At 43.4% G+C, this 16,489-nt stretch overlaps 1 protein-coding gene across 1 annotated transcript in view; it reads right to left on the bottom strand.

The window, feature by feature from the left end:
• CNGB3 (cyclic nucleotide gated channel subunit beta 3) overlaps positions 1 to 16,489 on the bottom strand; it is a 109,304-nt gene that overhangs the window by 74,063 nt on the left and 18,752 nt on the right. Inside the window, exon 3 of the mRNA XM_084851453.1 lies at positions 873 to 996. Within this exon, the coding sequence (XP_084707579.1) occupies positions 873 to 996 (124 nt within the window). The remainder of the gene's footprint in view (positions 1 to 872; positions 997 to 16,489) is intronic.

Raw genomic sequence — 16,489 nt, 5'->3', positions numbered from 1 at the left:
AATAGTTAAAAGCAGAGACATCATGCTGACAACAAAGGTCCGCATAATTAAAGCAATGGTATTCCCTGTAGTAACCTGTGGCTGTGAGAGCTGGACCATAAGGAAGGCTGAGTGAAGGAAGATAGATGCTTTTGAACTGTGGTGGAGGAAAACTCTGAGAGTGCCTTGGACTGCGAAAAGATCAAACCAGTCCATACTCCAGGAAATAAAGCCAGACTGCTCACTTGAGGGAATTATATTAAAGGCAAAACTGAAGTCCTTTTGGCCACATCATGAGAAGACAGGATACCCTGGAGAAGATGCTGATGCTAGGAAAAGTGGAAGGCAAAAGGAAGAGGGGCTGACCAAGGGCAAAATGGATGGATGATATTCTGGAGGTGACGGACTCGACCTAGGGGCAGCTGGGGGTGGCGATGGCTGACAGGAAGCTCTGGCGTGGGCTGGTCCATGAAGTCACAAAGAGTCGGAAGCGACTGAACAAAACAACACCAACTGGCTTGTAAAGACCCTTCTCCCAGGCTGATGTGGGGCTCTAGGTCTTCCTCTCTCGCCAAGCAGAGAGCAAGAGTAAAATTAGCCATCTATTCATTCAATCACCACTTTATTTAGAAGCCACACTAAGCACCAGATGCTGGGACTGGGAGACAGGAAAAGGGCAGTTTTGGTGGTTATTGTGTTTAAGCTGGAGGAATTCAGGCAGGGGTATGGGTGGCAATGCCAGAGGAGTGGAGGATTATGATGCCAGAGGATTGATTTGGATGCACGAAAGTAGAAATCTTTGCAATTTTTGAACGCTAGATTTATGATTATTCAGCACCATTTTTCAGCCCTAGATTTATTATGAATGATGACCAGGGTCTTATGTTACTCACTCTGCTGTCCCTCCTTTCTCTTCTTTGACTGGCTGCACCTCTTCCTCTTGTCTTGCCCCAGCAGGTTCAGTGGACTGTTCAGCCTGAGTGGGCTCAGGTCCTCCTTCTGGAGGAGCTGCTGCATCTAAAATCAGATAGCGAATAACAGCATTTAGGGTATTTATTAGAGAAAATTGATGCTTAAATTGAGAATAAAGTCTTGCATGGATTCAACAGAAAGTGCACAAAGACAAGTGTAAATTGGATAACCATCTGCTGGTTAGGTACAGCAGAACATCCATTCTCAAGAAATCAAAGAGAAGACCTATCTAAAGGGGAGACAGAATCTAAAGACAAAGGAAGAAGTGGCACAGCACAGAAAAATTATCAGACTGAAGGCATTAATTCTTTATATATTTGACTGATTTTGATCTAATCCAGACTTCCCCAACCTGGCACCCTCCAGATTTGTTGTACTACAACTGCCATCATCCCCAGAAGACATGGCCAACACATCTGGAGGGCATCAGGTTAGGAAAGGTTGGTTTAATTTATCTTGTGCAGCTAATACTCAGTTTACAGATCTCACATGAGTTAATGTGGAGAGGCACTGCAGGTGGTCCCCACACACACACCAGGATTAAGCCCATAGCCTTCGGCCATAACCCCCAATCATGTTCATTATTATGTCAGCAAAGTTTGGTTCACATCCACATCTGATCCACAGTGTGAAGCAAGGCCAGAAATTGAGCAGCAAGCCAGGTGGGCAAAACAAAGTAGACACTCCAAGAGTGGAAGTGATAGACAAGACTGAAGTTGACACTACACTGGTACTGAGGGATCAAGAAGGGGCATCAGACAGAAGAGCTTGGATATTCCAGGTCAAGTTCTTGCAACAAGATCTTCAGAGTTGAAAGTAGCAGTGAACCAGAACATAGAGGGAAGGGTAGCATGGCATCAGAAACTGTGGGTCATTGGACTATAGATCTGTCTGTTTTCCAGACAGGCAGCTTCTGACTGGAGTGAAATTCCTGCAGTTCCCTTGTCATGGGAGCACAGGGGGTAAAAAACTGGTGCCTGTTCCTTAGAGTTTAGATCCTAGCACCTGATGTTAATAGGTAGACTAGATACCTAGCATTTAAAATATTTTGGAAACTAAAGGTGCAGAGCTACATATTATAAGAAACATGAGGTTGCTAGTGAGAGCAAGGAGAAGGAGAGATATGGAAGCTGCCTGCAAATATCTGTAGGGCACCAGGTTGGGCAAGGCTGTCAAGGTACTGACAGCCTTGCCCAAGGTACATTCTGGAGAGAAAAAAATATTTTAAAAAGAAATGGACTTTGTTCAAGAAAGCCAGCATTGAGCTGGTTCCTGGAACTTTGAATTTTCCAATAGTTTTAGTTAGAGAGCTTTTCTACATGAGGCTTTTAATCTACTGTATCTACTTTCAGTTTTGTTGCAGAATTGAGATTAAAGCTCTACACAAAGAGCTTTTTTCTTTCCTGCTATTCCACCACATAACCTCTAGGTGACACTGTGCTATAGCAGAATAACACAATTACACTAGTAGGAAAATACATTTTCTTTTGCTTTCACAAATAACACTCCTTTTTCCCTGTTCTAAACCTCTGCTGGAAAAGTGCTCTTAAAAAACAGAAGCGAAACTGGAGGGTCATGGCATCATGTAAAGAATCCATAAATAACAGCGAGAAAGGAAGGACAAGCACGCAATATTTATTTATTTATTTATTTATTTACAATAGTTATATACCACTCCACATCAAAAGATTTTGGAGTGGTGACCAGCAGAGATTAAAGAAGAGAACACCATGTTAAAACAATTAAAACATTTGAAAAGAATGAAATTCTGAATTTAATAAATCGTAGCTGGTCACTCAAGGAAGGCCTCTCGAAATCACAATGTCTTCAGGAGGCACCAGAAGCAACACAACGTTGGTGCCTCCTCTGAAGGCAGGGAGATCCACATTAAATGCCTTGTGTAGAAAAGCTCTAAAAGACTGAAAAGCTAAGTCTGAATCATGGGGTTAAATTGCCTGGAGATATTTGTTTATCTCCTTTTGAAATGGACATTCGTAGGACATGGTGAAATTGAAAAATTCCCTCACAGGTACATTATGACTTAGTTGGACTGATACAGTGATGTTTATAAGGCATGATGATTGTCACACTAATAATTGCTGTTGCATTTCCTTGGTTTCCTAGATTTGTGTTTCAACAAATGGCTTGTAGAACAGCTGCAAAACAGATGTTTATATAGGTATGAAATGTAAATTTGACGGAGGGTGTGTATAACTGAGTCACTGAGAAAGAGTCCTTTAAGCTGACATTTAGCTACCCTGAGATTATTAATTTTTCTAATTAATCTTACTTGGCATTTTAACTTTAATCCTAAAAACATAGACACCATCGTCACTTTGATGCTCTGCATAAAGGTGATGCAATATAGCATTAGTAAATGGGATAGGATTATAAGAAAATAGCTTGGCAGCAAGTTTGTAATGCATAAAGAGAATATTTATTTAATTTTACACTGTCGTTTTTAAGATTCACAGGAGTTGTGAGAAACTGTCAAGTCATAAATAAGTCTTTCTGATTAATACGATTTGATTAATTTCATGTCCGTTACTGTTACTTACACCAAAAGAGTTATGGCTTGAGCTGGTCCCAAGTCAAAATAATTGTCTGAAACAGACAATACTTGAAAAATAAACCAATGGAAGTTACACTGCATGTCCATAAAATAACAAGTCAGTACAGGTTTACAACTCTGCATTCCAGTGATTGATAGAGATGTGAAGGCTTCCAAGTGCTCACTTTCCATCCCCACCTGTTTTGAAAGCAGCTTTACAAGTCCCTCTCAAACTTGAGGAAACTATTTGAGTAATGTGATTCTAAGGGCACAATCCTATGCCTGTTTAGACAGAGAAAAGGCCTACAACTCCCAGCATGCCCCAGCCAGGCTGGCTGGGGCATGCTGGGAGTTGTAGGCCTTTTCTCTGTCTAAACAGGCATAGGATTGCGCCCTAAGGGGCCTTTGGATGTTAGCCAATGTTACTATTCGAGTGGATTAACTGCAATGTTTTGTGTTCCTGGGATAGCTCTTTGAATAATTCTTGTCGGTCCATATAATGAATGGGCCAGTCTACACCATCAACAGCATCATGTGCTAAAGCTTTTCCTAGAAGGCACCATTTCAGAATCTGTAGGTTGGGGAATCACATATTTGAATTCTGTTTCATGAGAATACACAGACAACTAGCATCTGAACACAGAAAAATAGCATCTCAAGAAGACGACCACTCATTCTTCCTGACACATTGGAATTTAAGACCTATCACTGTCCCTATCTTGAGTCAGGAGCTATACCAGGTTGAAATCCGTGTTCTGTCCCCAGTGATGCTTCTGGTCCTTCTTCCCAAATGTGGGTCCTCACACCAATGGTGTTCTAAGATCTTAGCCATCTCTTCCCTTCCCAAGGCTGCATGGGATGACACTCGTGCCCTCAGAATGACCCCAAGGGAGAAACATCCAAGGGAGTGCTTCTCTTTGATGTCTCCTTATTGGGGTAGTACCAATCCATGGCAAGAATGGGGAAAATAGCATCTCCCCCCCTTATAAAGTGGAGCAGGTTTCACGTTCTCTTGACCTGTGCTGCAATGTCAGTTGTGGATTCTTCTCTTTCCCTCCCTCCCTGTTTCTTCTCTCTTCTGCTTGCTGAAGATAGCAGCAATGCTGGAGACTGCACAGCAAGCTGGAAAAGACTCCCCCAGCCATCTTGTTCTGGCACTGCCTAAAAGGCTAGGCTTGGTGATCACTGCTGCCTAAGGGTGCAATCCTATGCATGTTTAGACAGAAAAAAGTTCCGTAACTCCCAGCAGTACCCAGGCCAGCAAGACTGCATGGGGAATGCTGGGAGTTGTAGGACTTTTGTCTGTCTAAACATGCATAGGATTGCACCCAAGTTAAGGAGCTCGTGTCCAATCAAGACACTGCTTCCTGTAGATTCAAGAGTGCACAGGAATAGGCTGTCAGGGTGGACACTGAGCCCATAGAACCTCAGAGCAGTTTTGATTCTGAGGAGGAACATCTGTCCGTGGGAGAGGAGCGCGCTCATCCCTCCCAGGCCCTGCAGCTGGCAGAGATTCTTCCTGCTGGCATTCCAGACATAGATAGCGGTCCTGGGAGTGAAAGAGCACAGGAGGAGGGCTGGCTGGATGCTCGATGCAGACGCAAAGAGTGACGAGCTATGGAGGGTGTGGAAAGAAGGCGTAGCGCCTGTTTGGCGCGCAAGCAACAGTCGCGTCCAGAGGACCCAAGGGAAAAGGGGAGGGATGCTCCCTAGCCCATAAGTTCAGGGTCTGCAAGTGATTCTCGTTCAAACGGGGACCAACTGTTTCCAACCTGGGGCATAGGTTATGCTGCTGTTCATAGCTTAGTTGCTGGTGATAGAATTATTAAGTTGTAAAAGGAATAAAGCCTTGAAAATAATCCTTTGTCTGTGTCTGGAGTTGGCTACTGGAGTAGACTGAAGGAGGCCAGCTAGGGCCCCCTGACATAGACCATCATTGGTCCTTGAAAATGGTTTGCTTGCAACTTGTATTGGCCAGTGCAATGACCCTAGTGGCTACTATTACAAAAGTAACCACCACCAAGAAGTACTCCTGCATATTAGGGAGAGTTGTAGAGTGCCAGACTTGGACATGGGAAACTGTACCGTTATAAAGCTTGCTGGGTTATCTTCGGTGACTCTACTATTGCACAGCCTAGCCTACTTCATAGGGTGGTTGTGAGGCTAAGTTCTGATCTGATTTCCTTGGAAGAAGGACAGAATACAAATGTAACAAATAATAAAATATACAAACCAAAATGCACAATAATTTGTTAATCTGTCTCAATAATATGTTACCGTTTTAAAATGTGTGCATTATAAATTACACATCTTAAAGCTTATGCTATATCTTTTCTCTCACAGAGGCATCTTAATACTTCTGTTTAGAAATTCAAGCAATCTGTAACTACCAAACCTCTACATTTTAATAATCAGTTCTAATGCTAATTGCTGACATTGATGTTGATGAAATGTATTAAGGAGTATTTTATTTTGTTCTTTCCCTCCCCGTAAATAAAGATGTGAAGATCAAATCAGACTGAATTGTCTTTACATGAATCTTGATAATTATAGAAACATTGAGGAGAATCAGTTAAGTGCATACTATACATAGCCTTAGTATAAGTTATGTACTGTACTAACATAAAATGCCAATATTTAGTGCGGGGCGGGGAATGTTTTATCCTTGGATAGTCAGTCAGGCACATATTTCTAATGGCTCCTCCAAAATGATGGCTATGATAACAGAGCTCGGGAGGACATGTATATTCTTTGACACCCTACTCCACTCCAGTTCTGCTAAGAGTATATTATGCATCAGACAACTCATAATAATTATATTGTATATATTTATTTGCTTTCAGTCTAGAATCCTGCTTGTTGACATGGAAATATTCTGTGTGTCTTAGGGTGCAATCCTATTAAGAGAGCCATCAGCCTCCAAACTCAGAGGCTGATACCTATCCTATGCAAGGCAGATGAAGCATGCAGGGGATACTCTCTGTGCTCCAGCCGCCCTGCGTTTGTTTGTGGCTAGATGTGAGTTTTTGTCAGTGGAACTGGGAGGGGCGATTCCTCCTCCTCCCACAGCTTCGGGGAGGAAAGTGGCCCGGAGACCTGATAGGAAGCTGTCTAAAGCAGCTAGTTGTAGGACTTCTTTGTGTTACAACTAGAAAGGAGTTGTAGGACTTATTTAATGTCTAAACGTGCACAGGATTGCACCTTAAAATATTTTACTATAAGAGTGCAACTAAAAAAGATTAATAGCTCTTTACGGCACAAGGAAACATGGCAAGAAATACCTCAAATCAGCTGTACCTCTAGGATGTTTCATTATGGGAGGCAGATTAATAATTGCCATATCTCACCACCTCCCTCGCTCTTCCCTATAGTTACTTGTCCGACTGCTGTGGCGTCATCACCAGAAACTAAATATGTTGCCGTAGCTTCTCTTTTGTTTGCATGTGCTACTTTGGGTTAAATCCAATGCCATGCTAGTGGAAGTCCACTAGTGCAGGGGTAGGGGTGGGGAAGTCTGAAAGCCTGAAAATTTGCTCTGGAGGGTTTTGCAGCCCCCCCTCAGGAGATTTTGAGGGGGCACAGGGGGCTGTGCGGGGAGGGGGAATCACCCCTCCCAGTTCCACTGACAGAACTACTTCCATCAGTGAAATGATAGCGTTGGATCTAGCTTAGGCTGAATCTACACATAGCAGTTTTACTGTTGTCATACTGCAGTGATAACTATTGGTGCCATGTGCATCAGTAGTTATCATTGCAGTATGATAATGGTAAAACAGCTATGTGTAGATTCAGCCTTACAGTCCAGTCATAGTAATAAGTATGGAATGTATCAGAGCTGAAGCTAGGAGATACTGGCTGCATTAAGATGTAATGCTAAACTGCTAAGCCCTCTCACTCTCCCTTGATCTGCCACCAGCTTACCGTCACGCTAAATGTGTAGCTGGCAACTACATCAGGGCATTTAAAAATCTAATACTAGGTATGGGGAGAGGCAATTTCCATTGGAAACATGGTGCATTGGGATCCCAGTGAAAACCCTTTAACCTAGAGCTGTGTGCAAACGGCCTCTTGAAATTCTCCAGCTTACTTGTGGGCAGAGAAATTTGGGAGAAAATTTCACTGAATTTCTCCAGGGGGAGGAAAAATTCTCAAGTTTCTCCCAGGTAGGGCTCCCCACTGGCAGGGCTTGTAGAGCAACTTGTTGTTCTGCCTCATTCAGGATGTTTTATAGTTTATGTCTGTGGAGTTTTTGAGCTTACCTAATTACAGCTAGCTTCCCAGCTTGCTTGCATGTCTTGATCTGAAAAAGCCCTATGGGAGAAATTACCTCATGATGGCTTCTGCTGGGCTTTAGCTGAAGTGTAGGAAGCTGAGGAGGATACAGGCAGCCAGAGAGATGATTGTACAATGAACAACAGAACACCTGTGCTCAATCCTTGGCCACCTCCTAAGCAAGGTAAGCCCAAGAAACCCAAACCCAATCCATGAGAATTTCTCCCAAATGTCTTCACCACTGAATTTCTTCTCAAAAGCAATTTCTCTTCTGTTAAGTTGAATGCGAATGGTTGAAGAAAATGTGGGAGAAATTTTCGGCACAGCACCACTTTAACCCTTCCTGCCCCAGCTGTGATTCCAATGAAAATCCTCCCTTTTGCTGCAATTTGCCTTTTTTAAAGAACAAAGCTGCCATTGGGGCCAAAGGGAGGTAAATGCAGCACAGGGAGTGATTTTCAGCATGGCTGGGGACAGAAAGGTTAAACATTCCCTCCCTGTGCACTGCAGACCAATGAAAATTACCCCCCTGAACTGAGTATTAAAGTTAAAAAATATTTCGACGTAATCTGGAGATAGCTATGCATTTAGTGTAATGTCTAGTTTGACTCTTACAGTGTCTTTCATGGATTAGAGAGACCAAACAGGACTTGTGAACAGAGAGAAAGAGAGAGATCATACATACATATAGAACAGCATTTTCCTGTCAACAATTAGAAATGAGGATTAGCTTCCTACATTTCAGCTTTTTATAGCTGAAGAAGAGTAAGCAAGTCTATTCAGTGAGTCAAGCTCTGGCTAATCTTTTATGACAATGCATATGTTTCTCTGAGACCAGAAGTCTGCATAATGACTGGCTGAAAGAACAGAGGATCAGTGATAAGTGTCCAGGACAAGAAGATGAGGAATTAAGTTGATACTCAAAGGACCTTCTTTCATTGACTGACAGCGCTCACTGAGCTGTAGCCCGGAAATGCTGTGTCCACTGAGCATTCATTAGAATATATAAGTCATACCTATTATATCCTTCAGTTTTCACTGCCTTTGAAACTTCTTCTTAGCTTAGGTCTTCTTCACACACACACACACTTTGCCATGGTATGATCCCAAGTAGCTTTAACATGTGCGTGAATTCCGCAACCATATGGTTGCTATGCAGTGTCAATCACAGCAGTCTTTCTCACCCAATTGGCACCCTGACAATCAGTTGTGGGCTCTGTCTTGTTCTAGATCAGCCTTCCCCAATGTGATGCCCTCCAGATGTTTTGGAGTACAACTCCCAGCATCCCTGACCATTGGCCATGCTGGCTGGAGCCAAAAGGAGTTGATGTCCAAATGATCTGGAAGGCATCAAGTTGGAGAAGGCTAATCTAGATGTTGGCAGGCCTCTAGGTGCTGCCTGAACATGGGTGACATTTTGGTGTGCACCTGCATCTAGAGGCTTCAGTGCAAGCAGTGCTCTGCAGAGTGCCGCTTGGTCCCTCCTTGCTTCTCCCAGCTGCAGATGTATCTGGCAGTGAGGCCTCAACTGCACTCTGCAGCAGACTGTCACGTGCACAGAACCCCTGAGTCCTTCTGGGTTTGTCTTGTGCATCCATGGTGGTGAAACACAGGAAGCTGCCTTATCCCGAGTCAGACCATTGAACCTGGGATCTTTTTCATGCAAACCACTTGCTCTATCACTGAGCCACAGTCCAACTACAGGAAGCAAATAGGGAGGAATTGTTGCCATCCAGGACTTTTCCTGAACTGCTCCAGATGCTGTCATGTGCTGATGATCTAGGCCAGGGGTGTTGAACCTTAGGCCTGTGGGCCAAATCTGGCTGGCCTGGGGTCTCAAAGTGGCCCTCTGGGGTTCCCCAGAAGGCCAAGCCCCTTCCCCTTTACCCAGTTGACTGGTGATTTCCCAGCTTTTGAATAGGTTCTTCTTATGTTGTTATGACCAACAGAAAAGTAACTTGCCCAAGAATACAAGGTAGAGGTTGGGTTTGAATTCCAAAACTCAAAACCAGTCTCTTGAACCCAAATCAAGGTGGTGCTGGAGGGCAGTCCTTTGCTCCACAGCATGCCAGCTTCCCACTTAAAGCAAAATAATTTAACATGGGTGGGTGGGTACTGTTGCGCTCAGGTCCTGTTTGTGGGTTCCTGGCTGGCCACTTTGTGAACACAGTGCTGGGCTAGATGGACCTTGGTCTGATCCAGCATGGCTATTCTTATGATCTTATGTTTTTTCTTCTCATTCTAAAAGCCTGAAATGCATCTCCTAAAGCTCAGTTACTGGAAGAGCTTTTAGCTAAATTATGTTAGCATTTTTGGTATTTACCTGTCACCCCACCTCTATGCCTTCAACCCCTCCAACCATTGGAATGTGCCCTCCAAGAACTTCTCTGAAAGTAAATTCTGTCCTTGGGCTGAAAGAGATACAACACTCCTGATCTAGACACACATGTTAGTGATGCCTAGTAGTGTCTTGATTCTGCAAAGTTGGGGTCTGGCTGGTTTCCATTGATTACTAGACTTTTTTTTGTAGCAGAACTACCCGAGTTCACCCATTTTTAAAACTTTCAGACATTTAGCTGACATTGTGTGGCACACCTACACCAGTATATTGTAATGTGCTAAGGAAGCAAGGGCAAATAAAGTCAAGGATCAGAAGAGTAGGCAGACAGTTCAAATAATGGATCAATCGGTTGGATCCCCACTTACTTAGCTGCACGTAACTCCCATTGAAATTGATGGGACTTTAATAAAATCATGACTAATTTATCCTACTGATTTCAATGAGACCTAAACTCAACTAACTTAGTCTGGATCCAACTAATTGATCCAATATATATATAGGTGTATACACTGTTACCAGATCACCTGTGCATTGATCAAAAATGATTTGTTAATAAAAATGTATTTGAAGCATTTGTTTGGTATACTGAATAAAGCACTTAGTGCATCCGTAAAGCAAGTAAAACTTTAGGTGTTTGGATAAGAACAAAAGAACATAAGAAGAGCCATGCTGGATCAGACCTAGGGTCCATCTAGTCCAGCACTCTGTTCACACAGTGGCCAACCAGCTGCCCACAGGAAACCCACGAGCAGGACATGAGTGCAACAGCACCCTCCTGCCCATGTTTCCCAGCAACTGGTGTACATAGGCATACTGCCTCTGGTACTGGAGTTAGCACAGAGCCATCACGACTAGTAGCCATTAATAGCCTTTTCCTCCAGGAATTTATCTAACCCCCTTTTAAAGCCGTCCAAATTGGTGGCCATCACTATGTCTTGTGGTAGCGAATTCCCCAGTTTGACTATGTGCTGTGTGAAGAATACTTCCTTTTATCTGTCCTGAATCTCCCACCAATCAGCTTCATGGGATGACCCCGGGTTCTAGTATTTTGAATGAGGGAGAAAAATGTCTCCCTATCCACATTCTCCACACCATGCATAATTTTGTAGACCTCTTTCATATCTCCCCTTACCCTTTTTTCCAAGCCAAACAATCCCAGCTGTTGCAACATTCTCTCATAAGGGTAATGCTCCAGCCCCTTGATCATTTCAGTTGCCCTTTTCTGCATTTTTTCCAGCTCTACAATATCTTTTTTTAGGTGTGGTGGCCAGAACTGGACACAGTAGTCCAAGTGTGGTCGCACCATAGATTTGTATAGGGGCAGTATGATATTGGCAGTTTTATTCTCAATTCCTTTTCTAATTATGCCTAACATGGAGTTTGCCTTTTTACAGTGGCTGCACACTGGGTTGACAAGCTGTCCACCACCACCCCAAGATCTCTTTCTTGGTTGGTCACTGTTAGCTCAGATCCCATCAGGTTATACCTGAAGTTGGGATTTTTTGCCCAAATGTGCATCAATTTACACTTCAATTTACACATTGAACAGCATTTGCCATTTAGATGCCCATTCTCCCAGTTTGGAGAGATTCTTTTGGAGCTCTTCACAATCCCTTTTAGTTTTAACCACCCTAAATATTGTAAACGCTTTGGGGCAGAGATCTGTCTTTTAGTTATTACACGGCAGTGTGCCAGGCACAGTGACAGTGCTAGATAAATAATAATTAATTACTCAACAACACAAATCACCAGTGTAGAGAATATGGAAAAAGGCAAAACAGTGAATTTGATCCTGAGAACCACTTTAAAGAGTTGAATACAGAAGGTCACAAACACAAAACTCCCTTCGCTGAGAGATACATTGAGCTCCCTCCCAATTTTCTTTCAGGTGGGCCCTAAAACATTTTTATTTGAGTGCTTTTAACAACGAGGATAGGTTAGTGGCTTTGTTGCTGTGTGTTACTCTCTGTTGCTGTATTTTTAAAGATTTCATGGTTTGCAATCTGTTAATGCTCTTTTTTTCTTATTATTGTTCTTTTGTTTATTGTTTTTAATGTTAATTTTGAAGTTTGTTTTACCATGAAAATGTGGGGGAATATTTGTATTTGGAAAGGTAGGTTTAAAATTCTCCTAAACAGACATAAATGTTAAAAAAAAATTCAGGAACCTTCAGTGTAATGGTGGCCAACAACACAGGATTGTATCAGGTGTTTCTGAAATAGGTGCCATCAGCAACCAAGTAATCATTTGCCCCTGCCTTTGAATTCCCATCTGTTCAAATGAGCAGTGACCAATTTGCTTTGAATCACAACCCAGGGAGAACAGGCAGGTGGTGGTAGTGGGTGGACTGGCAGCAGCAAATGTTTCTCATGGATCTCTGCTCCATTGCTAGAGCACATGTCGATTGGTGTATTTAAAATACTAGAAATCATCTAACATGTAGGGATTGTTGCCAGAAATTCTCTCATTCTGGTTATCCCAGATCTTGATTTTTCTGCTTAACTCTGAATTTTCTATTTTCTGTTGAGCTGAGTAGGCTCTGTTCCTGCCATGGCACTCATAACTCTCTGACAAGTAATTACGTAATTGGTACAAACGCAAGCTAAGTGCATCTAAGTAATCAGTACAGACAAGTGCTAAATGCCAGGTTTCTATCCTCTTCACTGCTTGTTCCCAAAATTTCTCAACTGTCATGTTTCTTGACAACCATCCTGAGTTGAAATACATGCTGGAATCAACAAGAGTTTTCAGCTGACTGCAACAGTACTCCATCAAACACTGATTGCAGTTTCTCAAACTTTATAAAACTGCAACCCTCTTCTAAACTCATTAGATCTTCTACATCTCACTGGTGTCATGTGTTCCAATAGTTATGATAACAGTATGATAACGGTATAAATGCTATGTGTAGATTCAGCCCATAAATGGTCCTGGATTTGCTTGGCTGCTACATTCTGTGTCCCATTTCTTCCCAACCCCACCTGGTCCTATCTTACCCCACCACATGTTCTTAAATGTAGATTTACTCAAAGGTAGACACCTACCTGCCATCTCAAGCAGCAGGCTTAAACACGTTGTGAGTAAATGTTATTATGAGTAGGAATCCCAGCCTACCATTTGAAAACCTGTCCAAATTATCCATCCATCTACCTACCTACCTACCTACCTACCTACCTGTCCTCTCCCTCCCTCCTGCTTATCACCACTCTCCAGAAAAGGATATACAGTGTTCAAAAGCCAATGTCCTCACATCATCCACAATAAACCCAGAGCTATAATTAGTGATCCTACCGATTTCGTAATTACTTGGCTTGTTAGTTGAAGCTTGTCCATTTGTAATGCTCACATTTGTAGCAAGCTTGGATTGCTGTCCTATAAATTTGTTTGCTAATTTTGAAATAGATTGCAAGCTTCAGAGCATGCGTAATCTGCATCTAAACTCTGGCATTTCTGTGTATATGTGGGGTTAATTGGTTTAGGCCATAATCCTATAGGCTGCACCGTCAATGATCATAAGCCCCTGAACTCAGAGGCTTGCGAGCATCCAGTGCAGGGTGGGAGGAACGGTGGAGGTGATCTCCCCCCCTCCCCGTCCTCCTGCCCCGCATTTTGTCCTAGATGGGCTTTTTTGCCCATCTATCTGGAGTGCTTCGGAGGAGGAGGGAAGGAGGCTGGAGAGTCCTCAGGATAGCTTGTGTCCTGGCCTCTCCAGTCTCCCCCCACCCACCAAGATGCCCTCTTCTCAAAGGTTGCATTCCTGACCTTGGAGAGCAGCTGGCAGTTCTATTTGTACCAGTTGTAAGGTGTGTGTGTGTCAGCGCTCTGATTCATCCCTCTGAGCACTGTCTCCTCGGACTGGGGAATTTGAAATATCTATGGCCTCTCAGATGCTGTCCAAGGGCCATAGGATTGCTCCTTCCACCCTTTTCGTGCAAGAGGAAATGTGATGATGTTACTTTAACCCTTTAGGAAAAGGTTGGCATTTGAACACTTTACAGAAACCAATCATGTTCAAAGAAACATCCATGTAGCTTGTATACACCTCCCTATACCAATCCATATACGTATCTCTCCTCCATATATTGATTGATGATGGTGAGTAAACATTACACAGAAAGGCCATGTGGAAACAACCAATCAGGAACGGGTACATACTGTGATGACGTGCAACATATTGATGCTCTATGTGATTCCAAACTACGGCTCCTAAAATGCAATTTGATATTGTGCATGTGCAAAAACTCGTATATACAGAATGAGATATTAAAGGAGAACTCTCATCTGAGATTACATGGATGAATTCATTACTTTCTGAGAAAATAACTAATGTGGTGGGGTAACTTCAACCATCACTAGTTATAGTTAACTCATGCAATATTTCTGTCACAATAAATCGTCTATGTTTTTTCACTTTACAAAGGAAGATCTTGAAACTTCCCTTTCAGTGCTTGTAGAACTTGATCCTGGCTGCCCTCCATGGGGAGAGAGCTGCATTTTAGAGATGGCAGATTTTAGGAAGTGCAAAATGCAGGGCCTTCTCTCTCAATATCATAGTGTATGGGAGGGATACTACAGTGTGAGATGGACTAAATGTCCTAGTATAAAATCAGAAGCCCTTATCAGGGGCACCATCCAGGATGATATGCAGACTGCACCAGCTGTTTCCGATATGTTCTGGGGCAGCCTTCCCCAACCTGGTGTCCTCCAGCTGTTTTGAGCTAGAACTCCCAGCATCCCTGACCATTTGCTATATTGGCTGGGATACTCCAAAACATCTTGAGGGCACCTGATTGGGCAGTGCTGTTCTGGGGTATAAGCCAAACTGTGGGGATAAATAGACTTTTAATGTTCTACATAGGATCACAGAATCAGAATAGTAGGGTTGGAAGGGGCCTATGAGACCACTGAGTCCAACCCCCTGCTCAATGCAGAAATTCAAGCCAAAGCATCCCTGGCAGATGGCTCTCTTGCTTCATCTTGAATGCCTCCAGTGTGAGAGAGCCCACTATCTCCCTAGGTAATTGGTTCCATTGTCCTATTGCTCTAAAACAGTCAGGAAGTTTTTCCTGATGTTCAGCCGGAATTTAGCTTCCTGTAACTTGAGCCCATTATCCCGTGTCCTGCATTCTGGGATGATCAAGAAGAGATCCTGGCTGTCAAGGGCTCCTTGGAGGCCTCTCTCAGTCTAATCCAGTAGCCAAGTCCAGACACAGACAAAGGGATTCCTTTCAAAGCTTTATTCTTCTTTTACAACTTAACAACTCTACAGGTAGCAACTAGATCTGAGCAGCAGAGTACCTATGCCCTAAGTTGGAACAGTTGGTCCCCGTTTGAAAAGGAATTACTGGCAGACCCCTGAACTTAAGGACTAGGGAGAGTCCCTCCCCTTTTCTCTTGGATCCTCTGGGCGCAGCCTTTGTTTGTGCGCCAACCGGGCACTACACCTCCTTTCCACGCCCTCCATCTGGCGCCGCTCTCTGCGTCTGCGTCGCGCATCCACCAAGTCTGCTATCTGTGCTCGGTCACTCCCTGGACTGCTTTCTAATGTACGAATGCTGGTGGGAGGAATCTCCATCAGCTGTGGGCCCTGGGAAAGAGGAGCGCAATCCTCTCCCAGGAGCGACTGCTCTTCCTCAGAATCAGAACTACTCTGGGATTCTATGGGCTCAGTGTCCACCCTGACACTGGCCTCCCTCTCTGTGAAAATCTTTCAAGTACTTGAAGAGCACTATCCTATCTCCCCTCAGCCTTCTCTTCTCAAGGCTAAACATGCCCAGTTCTTTCAGTCTCTCTTCATAGGGCTTTGTTTCCAGTTCCCTGATCATCTTTGTTGCCCTCCTCTGAATCCTATCCAGTTTGTCTGCATCCTTCTTAAAGTGTGGTGCCCAAAACTGGACACAGTACTCAAGATGAGGCCTAACCAGTGCTGAGTAGAGGAGAGCTAGTACTTCACATGATTTGGAAGCTATACTTCTATAAATGCAGCCCAAAATAGCATTGGCCTTTTTTGCAGCCACATCACATTGTTGGCTCATATTCAGCTTGTGATCGACAACAATTCCGAGATCCTTCTCGCTTGTAGTATTGTTGAGCCAAGTATCCCCCATCTTGTAACTGTGCATTTGGTTTCTTTTTCCTAGGTGCGGAACTTGGCATTTATCCCTATTAAATTTCATTCTGTTGTCTTCTGCCCAGCACTCCAGTCTATCAAGCTTCAAGATCACTTTGAATTTTGTTTCCGGCTTTCAGTGTATTAGTTATCCCACTCAATTTTGTGTCATCTGCAAATTTGATAATCATTCCCTGCACCTCCTCATCTGAGTCATTATTAAAAATGTTGAAGAGCACTGGTCCCAGGACTGTGACCTGCAGTA

The sequence above is a fragment of the Heloderma suspectum genome, chromosome 4 (genome assembly GCF_057233095.1).
Source record: "Heloderma suspectum isolate Gila_16-S chromosome 4, 16-S_ref, whole genome shotgun sequence".
NCBI classification, from domain to species: Eukaryota; Metazoa; Chordata; class Lepidosauria; order Squamata; family Helodermatidae; genus Heloderma; species Heloderma suspectum.
Note: the sequence above shows the minus strand (reverse complement) of the source record. Positions and strands in the feature narration are given on the sequence as shown.